Genomic DNA, 14382 nt, shown 5'->3' with positions numbered 1-14382 from the left:
CAGTAGCTCGCTACGTGATAAATTAGAAATGTTAAATGTAAGTTTAGCAGTATGTAGTTTAAGACAGTTAGACAGTTTAACTGTGCTGCTGTTTCTTCTTCTGACATCAACAGGAATGAAGCTTCTAGTTTGATTTAACATGCTGACTGAGCAGAGTTCACCCAACCATCTGCTCTACTCACTCATTTATCCATCAGCTGTTAAATATTTTAAAGACTCTTCCAAACGTTTAGTTAACTAGTTATATATCTGTGCATGGCCTGGCTTTATCGTTTTAATAAGCCTTTTCCAATTTCTAAACTGAAAATTGAAAAATCAAAACTTTAAAGCTCAAAATTTCCCGATTTCTCGATGAAAGTTGTTGGACGGAGGATTAGATTGATAATTCAGGTTGTGTGTATGTATGTGTGTTTTTTTTTTTATCTCCATATTTACCACAGTAATGACCCATCTGTTCATCCGTTCATATAAAATGTCCACTGAGTCTTACAGTTATTTCATCATAAAGCTGGAGCCGCCACTTGTTAGACATGACTGTCATCTAGTGGTGCTGATGTTGTGTTACACACGACAACCTGAACACATCAGGACACATCAACAGACGCTCAGCTGTTTGTAGTGACCACAGACCTGTTGTCCTTCAGTTGGACGTCCTTCAGCCCATCCAGGAAACCAGCGACTCCACATTTCCCTCCTCGGCTGTGCGTCGGCTGAGATGTGAGTTTGTGAGGTCAGAGTTTGTGAACTTGAAGGAGATGAAGTTTATACGGATGAAGAGCTGAAGACAGACAGAGCACACTCCAGAAAATGGAGTCAAACAGTTTAACAAATGAATCTGTGTTCACACTGTAGATGTGCATTAAAGTTAAATTTACAGGACGGCAGATTTTTAATGTAAAAAAATATAAGTTAGCACTAAATCCTGAATTATTTCAATGAATTGAATGAATAATCTTTTGTTGGTGTTTCTTGTCAGCTTCTTTCTGACCTGCAGGTGGAGTAAAGGGCTGGCGTGGAGGTGCTGAGCTGCAGGGGCCTGCAGGTGGAGCCATCGTCCTTCGGAAGGCTCAGTTTGGTTGGAGGCGGTGAAGAACACTGATGGGTGGAGAAAGCTTCTGCAGGTTCGGCCCAGCAGGTCGGTGTGATCTGAACACCGAAGCTCCGGCATCATCTGCTAACATTTTATTAGAGCAGGACTCAAACAGGATTTCTATACGAAAAGAAAAGGGAAGAAACAAGTTTTAAAAATTCATCCAAATTCATCATTCATTCAACCCTGCGACGTCTGAATGGTTGAAGACAATGTACGTTTCCCAATTATATAATTGTAATGATAGTAATAACAATTATAATAATAATAATAATTATTATTATTATTATTATTACTATTAGAATTCACTTTTGCTTTATGCGAATTGTCGCTGCATTACTTGTGAAAATGTGATTTTATTACTTCAACTGAAACATTTAATTGATAATTATTCACCTACAACTAAACTAACAGGTCACAAAGAGAGTTAAGAAATAAAATGGAGGTTTCCAAACCAAAGCGGAGATACTTCCGGGCGTCCATCTGGCCTCCTGGAGGGCTGAGAAATTAAATAAAAAGTACATTTTCCATTTTGTCTTCAGAGCCGAAACATCCTGTTGTTTTTAAAATAAAGAAAAACTGGAAAAGAAACAGCATTTCCCTGTGAGTCTGTCCCCCTTAAAAAAAAAAGTCATACAATGTGTGTGTGTGTTCGCAATCTACGTGACTTGCATGATATTACAAAAAAGTAAAAATTTGCACTGTTGTGTAAATGTGTGTATTTTATTTACATTTAGTAAAATGCAGCTTCATTTCGTTCATCACTCTTTCACTGAGACCTGAAGGCCTCCGTTCAATGTTCAGCTTTAGCAACATGACCCTCAAGTTTCTGAGGCCTTTTCAAATAAAAACCTTTAAAGTGTGATTGTTCCTTCAATCTTCACTTCGGCCACAAACACCAGATGAGTTTCTTTAAAATAACATTTATTTCCAGCATATTCATACAATGTGACAGCACAGCTTGTAACATTTGAAGAGGAACTGACTTTATCCAGCACTTTGTCACAAAATATTTGAGCTGACTAACAGATAAATGAAAAGTCAAATATAGCATAGTATTTTATTGACCAAATGCAATTTATAATACAGGCAGTTTGAAAGGAACTAAAAAAAAAGTGAGATTACGTGAAATAATACATAAGGAAAAAAAGGGGGGTGGTATTTAGGCTACATATCATTAGTTCAGCTTTTACAACAGGACATAAGGTTAACATCTGTAAGCTACGTGTTTAACTTAACTTTGCCTCTTTTATTATTTCGTTTGCGGGAGAAATGCATATTTTTGAAAATTATAACAAACAGCTGAAATAAAAATTGGTGGGCCTTCAAAAAAAAAAGAAAAAAAAAAAGTCATAACTCTAATAAATCATTTCTTTATTTTATTTTATTGGAAGTCCTGCAGAACTGAGATAAATCAGTGATAAAAACATGTATATGTAGTTTTATCTTCTTTTTTTGGTGCTACTGGGTTCGTGATTTATTTTGAGATCTATAAATATCTTTTCTGTTTCACCTCATTTCATTATTGTGGTATAATCAGGTTTATAAATTGGGAAAGTCATCCAAACTTTTGTGGTCTAACATATAAAATTATTCTTGAAAATTACACATCAAGCGGGTCTAGTCCCCCCCCCACACCACCTCCCCCACCCCCCCACCCCCAAAACCATTTGACTACAAGCCAGATAATCCTATTATTTACAGCAGCCTGTAGCCAAAACACATCACAGATTCAGGACATTCAACACTTGTGGCTACAAATACAATGGGATGTGTGTCTGCGGTCAGTCCACCAGCCTCACTGTTTGTCCGGTGTGTTGTTGACCAGAGGCCCGTACAGGCCGCTGGCATAGCCCTGCTCTTTGTGCAACATCGTCCTGTCCCTTATCAGGTCACTGAAGGCGTAGTCCATCGGGGGCCTGAAGCCCAGAGTCGGCATCAGCCCGGTGGTGGAGTAGGGGGTCATGAAAGCCAGCCCCCGGCTGTGAGCGGAGTAGGCCAGCCGCAGCGGGTTCAGTCCCAGGTGGGTGCCCAGGGGATAGGTGCTGGGGTCGGCGCCGAAGTGGGGGGCGTTGGGCTGGAGAGGAGAGAAGGCAGAGCGGTTACTCAGCGTCATGGCTCCCGGTAACATCGGCCTGGTCGGGGCGGTTGTGGACGTGGAGGACGGCGGCTGCTGCTGCTGCTGCTGCTGCGCGTTTTGGAGCATCCTCTCGGCCGTCCACGTCTCCTCCGGCCCGGCCTTGTCGTGGCCCTGATGGGCGCCGCTGTTGTTGAGGATCTGCTCGATGGCCTGGACCACGTCTTTGCCGCAGCCCTGCAGGACGAGCTCCAGCACGCTGCGCTTGTGGCTGGGGAAGACCCGGGTCAGGATGTCGATGGCGTTCATGTGGCGGGAGGCCGCGGAGGCCGGCGGGGGCTCCTGCTCGTCTTTGTCGGTCTCGGAGCCGGAGTCGGAGCCCAGGGAGCTGACGGAGCCGGAGGTCTCCTCTCCGTCCTTGAGAGGCTTGGACACCGGCGAGTTGATGAAAGACTCGCTGTCTCCGTTCTCGGAGCCAGAGCCTCCGTGCCGGCCGTCCGGGGACGAGATGCCCGGGGCCGAGTCGCCCTCGGTGGACGGCGGTTTCCCCGCAGACTGCTGCGGGGTGGCGGACCCGGAGAGCTGGCTCTTCGGGAACAGCTCGTACTTCTGGATGGTACTTGAATCTGTCAAACAGAGAAAAAAAATAAAATAAAATAAATAAATCACACTTTATAGGACACACAGTCAGGACACTGAGGCCTCAGCCGCCGGGCTTCAATCACTCTCACCTGAGTTGCTCTCGCTGCTGCTGACGGAGCCGAACACCTCGTAGTTGGGCCGCGGCGGGATGATGCCGTTGGCGGCGGCCAGGGCCAGGCCTTCGGCGGTGCCGTACAGCAGCTGCAGCTCTCGGGCTTCGTTCTCCTCCTGAGCCTGCTGCCGCCGCAGCGCCACCTGCGCCGCCATCACCCGCTGTCTCTCCGCGATCAGGGTGCACTTGGCGCACATGCAGTCCTTCCAGCGGCAGTAGCGCTTGTGGCCCTTCAGGGCCGACACGACGCCGTGGTTCCTGCAGCGGGCGCACTTCGGGGTCCGCGGGTACTTGTCGGCGGCGCGCAGGAGGAGCGGCGGGCCGCGCAGCAGGTTGCCGGCCATGGACACCGGGATGGAGGCTGCCGCGGCGGCTGCAGCCGCTCCAGGGTGGACTTGAGAGGCGGAGGAAGCCGTGGGGAGCTCCGGTCTCAGATCCATGTGATCCGTGTTCCTCTCTGATGTCACTGAAGCAGAAACGAAGAAGAAGCGACGCGGCTCTGAACGGTCTGTGACGGATGGACTAAAGTTGCTCAGCGATTCTGAACATCTCTGGACTGCAGATCAAGTCAGCAACGAGAGTGCCACGCATGGAGGAACAAGGAAAGGCTACAGCGGAAACTCTAACTGAAACTGTCCAGGAGCCAAAAACCTGAGCAGACAGTCGGGATTAAATCCGAGCAGCGACCGGTCCTCCCCGACATGAAGTTCAAACTGTCCGGGAGGAGCTGAGCTTGTTACTGCAGCCGGAGACACTAACTTCCTCCAGAGATTGTCAGTGGATACAGATCCCTCTCTCCTCTCTCTATTGTTGCTCCTACGTTTTCATTAGACAAATTTGACAACAATGTGGCGTCTGTCATTGGCCAAAGGGGGAAGGAGCGATCTGATTGGCTTGCCTCTTTTTTCAACTGTGTCCACCTGAGTCCTTTTTCCAAATATCAAGTGTTAAGAATCTGAAGGGAGTTCCCGGAAAGCTCAAATCGATGCAGGGTTAAAAAAAAAAAAAGAACAAAAAAAAAGATTGTTTTATTTAAATAGATTTAAATAACAGCCTGTGTTATTTCACTTAATGGGGGAAAGCAGGAAAGGAAAAGCAAAAACAGAGCACTAAAAAGACGCTCAGGTGAAGGAAAACTCTCTCCCCTTCCAGTTATTTTCTGTATGTTCCTGCAGAAATGTTCTGTATCACCTGGTGCCATCATTGTCATCATTGTTTGTGCTGCCAGATACAGATCCGTTGAAGACTTGTGTTTCCTCCCCCACCCAAAATAAAAATCAATATAAATAAACGATGAAATAAATAAGATGCCTGGCTGTGATGTCGCCCGTCTGGAAGGTGAGTATCTTTCCTTTTATTGACTGAAGAAGAGGCAGAATTTGTGCAGCAGCTTCCTGTCGATGATGTTAAACGGGTCAATTTCTCTGAGTTAATGCCTCAAGTTTAAAAAGTTTGATTCATAAAAAAAGAAATACTGAATGGAGGAATACGTTCAACGATAGACTCGTGGATTCAATGTGCAGGATTTTTTTTCTGTCTTTTTCTTGAGTTTAATGTAAATATCTCACCTCAGAGTAATTTTAAAAAAAAGAATAACGATCACTCATTTGATGTGTCTGATTTTGTATTGAAACAATAATTGTTTTCTTTATTCGCTTTACGTCAAAAATCTAATTTAACGCAGTCTGAATTCAGGAGAGAAGAAATCATGTCGCGTTTTTTACTCATCGATTTCGATTCGTCCAAGTTGTGATTGTTACTGGTGGCGGATACTGTTGACATCATTTATACCTAACGACTTCAGGATAAACATTTAGTGCCATTTATTACCAGAGTATCCTTCATTAATTTAAACATATACAGAACAAGTACTAATGTAAAATAAATGGGTTAATTTACTTGAAATAATCCGGTCGATAATATTTAGTTTTATATACTACTTATTGTAATAATAATAATAATAATTTAATGTGCAAGTTGACTAAAAATACAAAATCGAATTAATTAAATTAAACAAAGCATTAATCACACGGTACGAACGAAATAGGCTATATTATTGAACACAATATAAAAATTAATGGTAACATTGATAACGATAAAAACATTAATATTAATAATAATAAAAATAATAATATGGGAAAGTTCACGCGGCATCTAAGACAAAAGATGTTCCAGATTTTTTTTTTTATCTTTTAATTTTCATCGTCAGTTCTAATTTGAAGCTCTCCTCTTTCTAACTTCAGACTCAGGTTGAAAGTGAAGAAAATAATAATAATAATAAAAATGGAAATTATCCATGTAGTGATTTTTCCACCTGAGCTCTGACTGACCGTGTTGATGCTTCCAGAGATGTGAGTTAGTCCGCAGCAGAAAAAGAAAAGCACCTGCTTCCTCACCTGGAGAAGATTCACATTAAAAAGATTTTTTTTTTTTTTTTTTTTAAATCAACAATTGTCAGTCAGTCTCTTGGAGGACAAGGACAACAACAGCCTTGGTGAACTACTGCTTGAGGCGGATGAAGACAGAAATGGCTGCTCGGTGTGCAGCCCTGCCTCTCTCTCCTCCCCGGCTCATTGTTTACTTTCTGAATCACTGTAAGCAAATGCCATCTGTTTCCCTCGCCGCTGTCATCTGCACCTTAATTACCTCGCCAACAGGCTAATAGAGACGATATTAAAACTACATCTTTTTGACATTCAAAGTAATTATCTGCACGGATGGAAATCGCCCCGCGTCCTGTTTGGTGAAGTGAAAGTAGCGAAGTGCAGACGAGGCCCGGGGCCGCTGCAGACACCGACGCGTTGTCGTCTGTCACCTGCAGCCTGCAGCTCGTTCCGCACGTTTCTGCGCGTTGTTTCATGCAATCATGAATTTATTCTGAGGGCCCGTCTGATTTAAGAGCGGTTCTGGTCCATGTTTTTTACTTTCACTTTGGCTGAGTCTAACGGAAAGTTGTTGTTTTTTTGTTTTTTTTTTCCCCATTTCCCAAGGATATGCATTATGACAGGGATTAAGTTGACTATTATTCCTCCTGGCCCAATTAAAAATGCCCCCCGCGCAATTAAAAGTGACTGTGGGCACTTAGAAAATCCGACATTCTTTTAACCACTTCATTAGGCCGATGCATAAAAAAAAAACCGTGCGATGCTTTCATTTCTTTCAGGAATGGAACAGACGAGTGGGTTTTTAACACCCTTTTAAGATCACAACAAAGGCCATGCTTGACCCAACATATGTAGCAGCATGTTTCCGCTGCCCCTGCACCCCCGGTGCGGCTTTCTAGCGGCCTCTCCCACCGCCGCTGCCCCGCCTGCGGCCCGGCTTTGCCCGGATCCCCTCCCGCGCTCTCCCGCTGCAGCAGCCGGCTCTGTCACACAGAGGCAGAGGTTAGAGTAGCAGTTAGACAAGAGGCCGAGGAGAAAGGAGACACACGGGGTTTTTCACACAAGTATTTACACGCCTGACGGGCACACCGAGAAGGCCCGGGCTTATGGACAAGAGGCTGTTAACCTGCCACTTCACACCCGCTCCTCTGCTCCGGGGAAATGGATCAGGCTTAATGCATTCCTTTAAAGGCAGAGTCAGGGGAGCAGAGAGGGCTGGGCACACATTAAACACACTGTCGGGCAGGTTTATAACCTGACATACAACAGTAGCACACAGAGTATGGAGGTGAAGTAATATAAATGTGTGTTCAATGTAGATCAGATAATGAGGAGGAGAAAAAAAACAAAAAAAAAAACAAACAGGTTTCTGATCAGGTTGGCCGGTGAGTCTGAAAAAAGCTCAAACATTCAGACTAAACCTGAGCATGAGAATGAAGGGTGGAAGACTTAAAACAGTATTATCAGGATCATCAGGTGTATTATCCACTCAAACGTGCATGTGAGTAGACCTGTGCAGAAGGTTCATTAATCTGCTGGAGGAATTAAACTATTCAAGCGGTCAAATAAACCTTTTTGTTGCACTATTGGCAGATTTCATCGATAATAATTGGTCTGAAATTAAATCCAGTAAATCAATAAGATGAAACCACGTGATGTAAAGTAGATTTAAATGGAGCATTTCAGGCCTTTCCTTCATCACATTCCAGCACTGGAGGAAAATCTCAGAAGGGACTTTGACCAAAAGTGACTGACTGACTGGTTAGTTAGCGGCCTCGATAAAAGTTAATAAATAAATAAATAAATAAATAAATAAATAAATAAATAAATAAATAAATAAATGGGCAAAGTTTATCCAGGAACATGAACTGAAGATGATCTGAAGAGGCAGAGAGAGAGGGGGAGGGAGAGAGAGAGAGATAGAGGTCTCTCACTCCTCACCAGCTAAAATAACACTTATTTGTAAATGGGGATCACCCTCCATGGCGTATGAATATTTCAAAGATTTGAAGGGTCCCTCTCTGCCAGAGCTGTTGGCCAGCACTCTCTCTCTCTCTCTCCCTCCCTCCCCCACCACACACACACACACACACACACACACACACACACACACAATTTCTTTGCCCCCGAGGTAGGTTGGCAGGGATTATCTTTGTTTAATGAATGGGCTACAAGTATTCATCAACACTGCGAGATTATTGGGCTCTCCCTTCTGCAAGGCCTATCTATAGTGGCATATAACTCCTGTGTGTGTGTGTGTTTGAGAGTGAGTGAGTGAGTGAGAGAGAGAGAGAGAGACAGACCTAAACACTGCAGCCAATTAAAATGCACTCTCCCCTGCTCTATCCCTCCACATCTGCCTCCTTTTCTCCACCACCGAAAGGCGCAGAAAAGAAGGAAGCCGATGAATAGGTGCTCATTGAGATCACAGATGGAGTATGGCTTTCTCTTTGCTAGAAATTTGAGAAACACCATTGTCCCCAATCAAAACTCAATGTGTTCGCCTACAATGGTGCCGGCTTTGAGCTGCGCCGCTTCAATTGGCCTTGTTTTTGAAACTTGAAGTGTTCGGCACAAAGACGCGGCACCTCCTGGATGTCAGCACCGCTCCGCTCCAGCAGGCTGTGTGTGTGTGTGTGTGTGTGTGTGTGTGTGTGTGTGTGTGTGTGCTCAGAAAGAGAGAGAGAGAGGAGAAAAAAAAAAAAAAAACACAATTAATATGAAGCAGTAATTACTCTCCTTCACGCCACTGCGCCCATTCAGGACCCCACTGGCCCATTTATTGCTTTATCCCAGGCGGCTGATAATCCGAATACCAGAGCTGTTTCTGCGGCCTGAGACACCAACACGACTAGAAATAAACTGAGCAACAAGCGACGGAGGCCGAGAGCTGCACTGACAACAACATGTCAGGCTAAATAACCAAACGCCTTCATTTCATCATCATTCTTTCTGGCTTATTGAGTAATTGATTTACATTTATATTTAGAAAAAGGCCTGTGAGCTCAGGATGTGATATTATAATTTTCTGCCAAGCGTGCAGTCACCCTGTAATAAAAGGTAATATTATTTAATCTGCATATTAATTGCTATTAAACTACCGATACTAAAATTTGTATTTATTCATTTTTTCGTATTGAGAAGAGATAAATAAAACGACATTACAACGTGTTAATCTTCATTCATTAATCACCGAGAAAAAAAACTTATTTTTTTAACAGAGAATTTTATTTTCATCAATTAAAATTAGATTTAAGTGTTGTATTAGTGTCGATTTTTTTTTTATCGTCTCAAACGTATTTATTTATTTATTTTTTTGGTTTTGATCTTAATCTCCGGTGCTGCTGTGCTCAGCCTCTGAATGGAGCAGGTGCCCACCGGGCAGAGATGCTGAGCTCAGAGCGCCCCCTGGTCCAGCTCAGACCCGGACCACAGCACGTTTATTTATTCAGCAGTTTGATGCCATTTTAAGGCTTTTAAATGGACGCTGGTGAAGGTGACCGAATATTTTACTCAGGATCACATGACAAGTGTTGACAGATGCTTTTATAATTTCATGAGCTATTAATATGATTCAAATATTATTGATATACGATGATAAATTCATATAAAATGATAATGATAATGATGTAAATTATAGAACATTCATCCACTGAGCAGATCAACAATATTCGATTTAGTTTGGTCTGTCATTGAAAGATAAAAGGGAGTTAACTGGCAGTTAACAAGGCAAGTTAGGCTGACCTTTAATCATAATGTCTGTAATGATTAATATTATTATTATTAATAATAATAATGATTATTAATGCCAAAATAAATATTTCAAATCAAATCAAATAATAATAATGATAGTAAGAAGAAATTGCTTTGTTTTAAAAATAAATTTAATTTGAATTTATTTTTGAATATCCCTAAAAATGATATTTCCCATGGAAAATTGATGCAAAACAGATTGAAAAGAATATTTCCTGGTCAAAGTTAGCTGGTTGGTTACTAAAAGGCTTAACTGGGTAACTGATGTGAGCTGCACAAAAACACAAGGTATCTGGTAAATCTGTCTGTTTAATTATGAGGGAAAAGAGCTTCAAAACAATATATAAATAATTAGAGCATAAGTATCAATTAAAACAACTTATGTTTCTGCCGAATTGTTTGATACCTTTGTAAGTCCTGGTTATTTGGCAATTGAGTGATTAAATTAGATTTATATATTTTCTCCAAACAGCCGCTGAGTGGTAGGAATTTAATTTGACACAGCAGTTGTTTGAAGAAGAACAGCCTCCTTTCTTAGAATAAATGCAAATGTGAGAACTGAAAAAAGGATCAAGGCCTCCACATTTTAGACTCATTTCAAAACCAGATTTCTTTTAATCAGCTTAGTTACATGGCTGCAAGGAAAACGCGTTTTGTTTTTTCAGATGAAAATCAAAGTCGTTCCCTGTCTATTGTGTCCCTGACACACACACAGAGACAGAGACGGAGAGATGACCCTCCTTTTGTGCCCGTCCAACAGTTTAAGCTGCACAGATTCTGTTTCTTTGGGCATGGCCGGCTTCTCTGAGAAAGTAAACTTGGGGTGACCCTCCAGGTTAGGCCAGCCTGGGATACGAGCGGAGATGCTCTGGGATCTTAGTTGGTCCCACTTCAAAAGACGGGAGGCGAGATCACTTCTGTCAGGAATCTTGTTCTCTCGCCAGTGGGCTGCATTCTTGACCCTGGCGGAGCTGGTTAAATATCACGGACGCTTTCCTCTTTTGTCGCCAGAGAATCAAGACAGCAACCTGATGTTGCCACCAGTGAATCTGTGGCAGAGTAAGCTCATTACCACATGGACGCTTTCTCATTCAGCCTCTGTCAGATTTAAGGGGTGCACACACTGATTGAGACATCCCAGTTTGAGCAACTGATTTTCCAAGAAGGATTTTTACTGAAGATTAATTTGTCAATTCATTTCTGTGTATAAATTGCATTAAAAAAAGGTAAATTCTCAGTAAGATATTTATACTTTTACTGTTTTATACAAAGGCAGCGTGCGAGTGGTTGTTGGTCTCTGTCTGTCTCTGTGTGTTGGCCCTCCAGGACTGGGGATCTGTCCAAAGTAAACCCGCCCTCACCCAGAGAGAGCTGGGATTGGCTCCAGCACCCCCCACCACCCAGAATCGAAGGTGAATGAATGAATGAACGAATGAATGAACGAATGAATGTCTTATACAACTAAGAAAAGCCTGAAAACCAGAAAAATGAAAAATATACATGTAGTGCCAATTTGGGAGAGTGTTTTAAAGGCAGTTTCAAGAACATTTCAGGTTGAGTTCACTGGCTTTCACTCTCATGAAGACAGTGAAGGCATCAAAACTGCTCATTTTAATAAGTAAGCACTCAACTACTTCTTTACAAGACAACTAGCAACTCTATAAAAGAAATATAAAGATATTTTATTTATAGATTAATATTTCAGCTAAAATCTTTCTAATACGTCAACTTAAATAGCATTTAAAACCTGACAACTTTCTCTAAGTGCAACAAAACCTATAATGACAAGTTTGATAAGGAATGAGAGGAATATCATTATGTCTCACTGGCATTTCCGACCACATCACCGTCAGCAGCACAGAGGAACATGCTTGTGCACATCGGATTTGAAAAAGCTGCGTGATAGAAACTGTAATCTCACACTTGAGAGGAGCTGCACTATGTACACTATTCCCCGAGGAAGACGCACTCTGACATACGAGCAGGGATGCACCTGTCTGTCTTTTTGCATAAACGCAGCCAGCTCTTCACGCTCACTGAGCTGCTGGCCCTGCCCTGACGTCTCCCTCGCCCCGAGCTCCTCTTGTCTGCACGGCCAACCCTAAACCTCAGGAACACAAAATGCAGTCGAAAGATGTTTCTCACCATCACACAAGTGTCCTCACACACTTTGAGGCATCTTTAGTAGCATTAAGGGACATAACTTTGCTGTCCAGTCCTGCAGACGGTCCAAACTAAAGGCATCACAGAGCCACCACTTACTTCTGACTTAAGTCATGCTAAGACACCAAGGCCAAATAACGTTTTCACAGGCTGTTTAGTCAGAAACACCTAAACGGTTACCTGTTCTGTCCTCTGGCCGCAGCGTCATCCCTCCATCCCTACACAGAGTCCAGGCCACATCGGTGGGTCCCATGGGAATCCTCTCAACAGGCTGCAAATTGGCACAATACACTGATATCACGTACTGAGTCAGAGACAAAGAACCTTCAAAACATCACACTGCAAATCCATATTTTGCTTACTTGATGTTTGGCTTCACTCAGGTGCTTAGAAAAAGCTTCACAGCCACATTTGAATGTCTTTCTTCGCTCATGGAAACCTACGTTTCATTAAAGAAAAGTTTCAGGTTTGATGTAGCAAACAGTTTTTCTTCATCTTTGAACACCATAAACCTTTGTGATGTCTTGTTTTACAATTACAGGTAAACATCAGTTGCTGAATGAATTTTTTCAAAGACACACAAAGTCTAAAGATTTGTCCTGCAGTGTGTTTCTCACTCTCACATTGCCTTCAGCGACTTCTCATGTCTGGTCAGACCTGGGGAAGTGCGGCTGGCTGAGCGCATTAAGGTTGACTCATTCCTCGCGTGAGACACAAGACAGCCACAGAGAAACCAACAAATGCATACTCATACTCGAGGATGCTTGTGTAACTCACTGTGTGTGTCACACAAAGCAGTCCCAGTTGTTAAAGCATAAGTGTAACTCACATTGCTCTTCAGCTCTGGGCGACATTTTAAGACTCACGTTTTCCATTAATAAACAAAACACAGGACTAGATGACTTCAAACAGAGTAAGATTCATCAGATAATTATATATTTCTGCCTCAAGGATTATTTAAAACAAGACTCACAATCTCATCCACTTGTTTGGTCTAGATTCACCTAAGCCAGTTCATGAAGATTTAAAGCAGGCAGGAACTAAATGGGATCTTATGTTGTCCTCCTTAAGAGATGGTTCAGTTTTGTGGTTGAATAAAATTTACTGACATTTTGAATCATAATAGTTTCTTATGATCTACTAAAATGTCTAACTTGGTCTGAAATTAATACTCTCACAGAAATGAAATTTTGTCAATCAAGTGCTTCATTAATTAGGAATAATTATATAAATTATAATAAATGATGATGATGATGAAAAAAGGGCATCATATTCATAAAGTTATTTCTTTTTTATTTTGAGATCTGCTTTTCAGCACTGCTTTGTGTTTACCACGAGAGGAAAACAAGCATTTTACTACAACAAAAGGAATTTGAAATATTGGCTGTAATCCGTCCCCTCTCTGTCGCCTCCTGTCAGTGTCCACTGTGAACTGTGAAAGAGAGAAAAACACCATGGATCTAATCTGTGACGTAGCCGAGGCCCTGTCCCAATCTAGTCTAGTCCTGTAGTCCCACCTCACTGTGTGTGTCATCTTAGTCCAGGCCACTGTGATCTTCCTACCTGTTTCCTGACGAGGGAGAAGCAGGTTGTTGAGGCTGCGCCGCTCTGCTGGGGTTCTCAAACTTTGCCTTTAGTTGACAGAGGAGTCCTGGTGCAGATGGAGGGCTAAGCCTGCGTGATCTCTCCCCGCTGAAGGCAGGATATTAGCTCTCGGTGAGGCTGATATAACCAGGTGGCAATGCGAGTGAGAATATTAAAACACGTGTAAAGAAGGTCTGCTGGCAGCAACAGAGGAGTGATGATACACACCTAAACTTTGATAAATGTAAAAGCTGAAGCTTGACAGCCATGCTGGTGACAGTCAGCATCATGATCAGGCTATTGATTCGCAGTGAACCCCAGAAATCGCATGATATTTAAAGAGGTATGATATAAAACCTTGTTTTTTTTACTCTGCCCCCTTTCACTAAAGATGTATCGCCCCACGTTCATCACAAGCCTTTAGAGGAACAAAGCAAAGACCTGTGTACGTGTGGCCTGAGGTACTTGAACAGATTTCCGTGTGAGACAAATTGATGTTCATATTCATATATTTTATATAATGTATATCAAACTAAAACTAATACAGCATCAAACTTAAAAAGGATCAAGAGGGGGA

General features: G+C 42.5%; 1 protein-coding gene across 1 annotated transcript; it reads right to left on the bottom strand.

The window, feature by feature from the left end:
- Positions 1-2776: 2776 nt before the first annotated feature.
- Positions 2777-12897, bottom strand: dmrta2 (DMRT-like family A2). Its single transcript, XM_029500748.1, has 4 exons — positions 12584-12897; positions 12402-12492; positions 3899-4387; positions 2777-3793 (listed from the first exon to the last, which is right to left on the bottom strand). The coding sequence occupies exons 2-4, from the start codon at positions 12472-12474 to the stop codon at positions 2889-2891; spliced, it is 1467 nt and encodes a 488-aa protein (XP_029356608.1). The 5' UTR covers positions 12475-12492; positions 12584-12897; the 3' UTR covers positions 2777-2888.
- Between the last annotated feature and the right edge of the window lie 1485 nt (positions 12898-14382).

This window comes from Echeneis naucrates, chromosome 4 (genome assembly GCF_900963305.1).
Source record: "Echeneis naucrates chromosome 4, fEcheNa1.1, whole genome shotgun sequence".
Lineage (NCBI taxonomy): Eukaryota > Metazoa > Chordata > Actinopteri > Carangiformes > Echeneidae > Echeneis > Echeneis naucrates.
The sequence above is the reverse complement of the archived record's forward strand: the minus strand, read 5'-3'. Positions and strand labels throughout refer to the sequence as shown.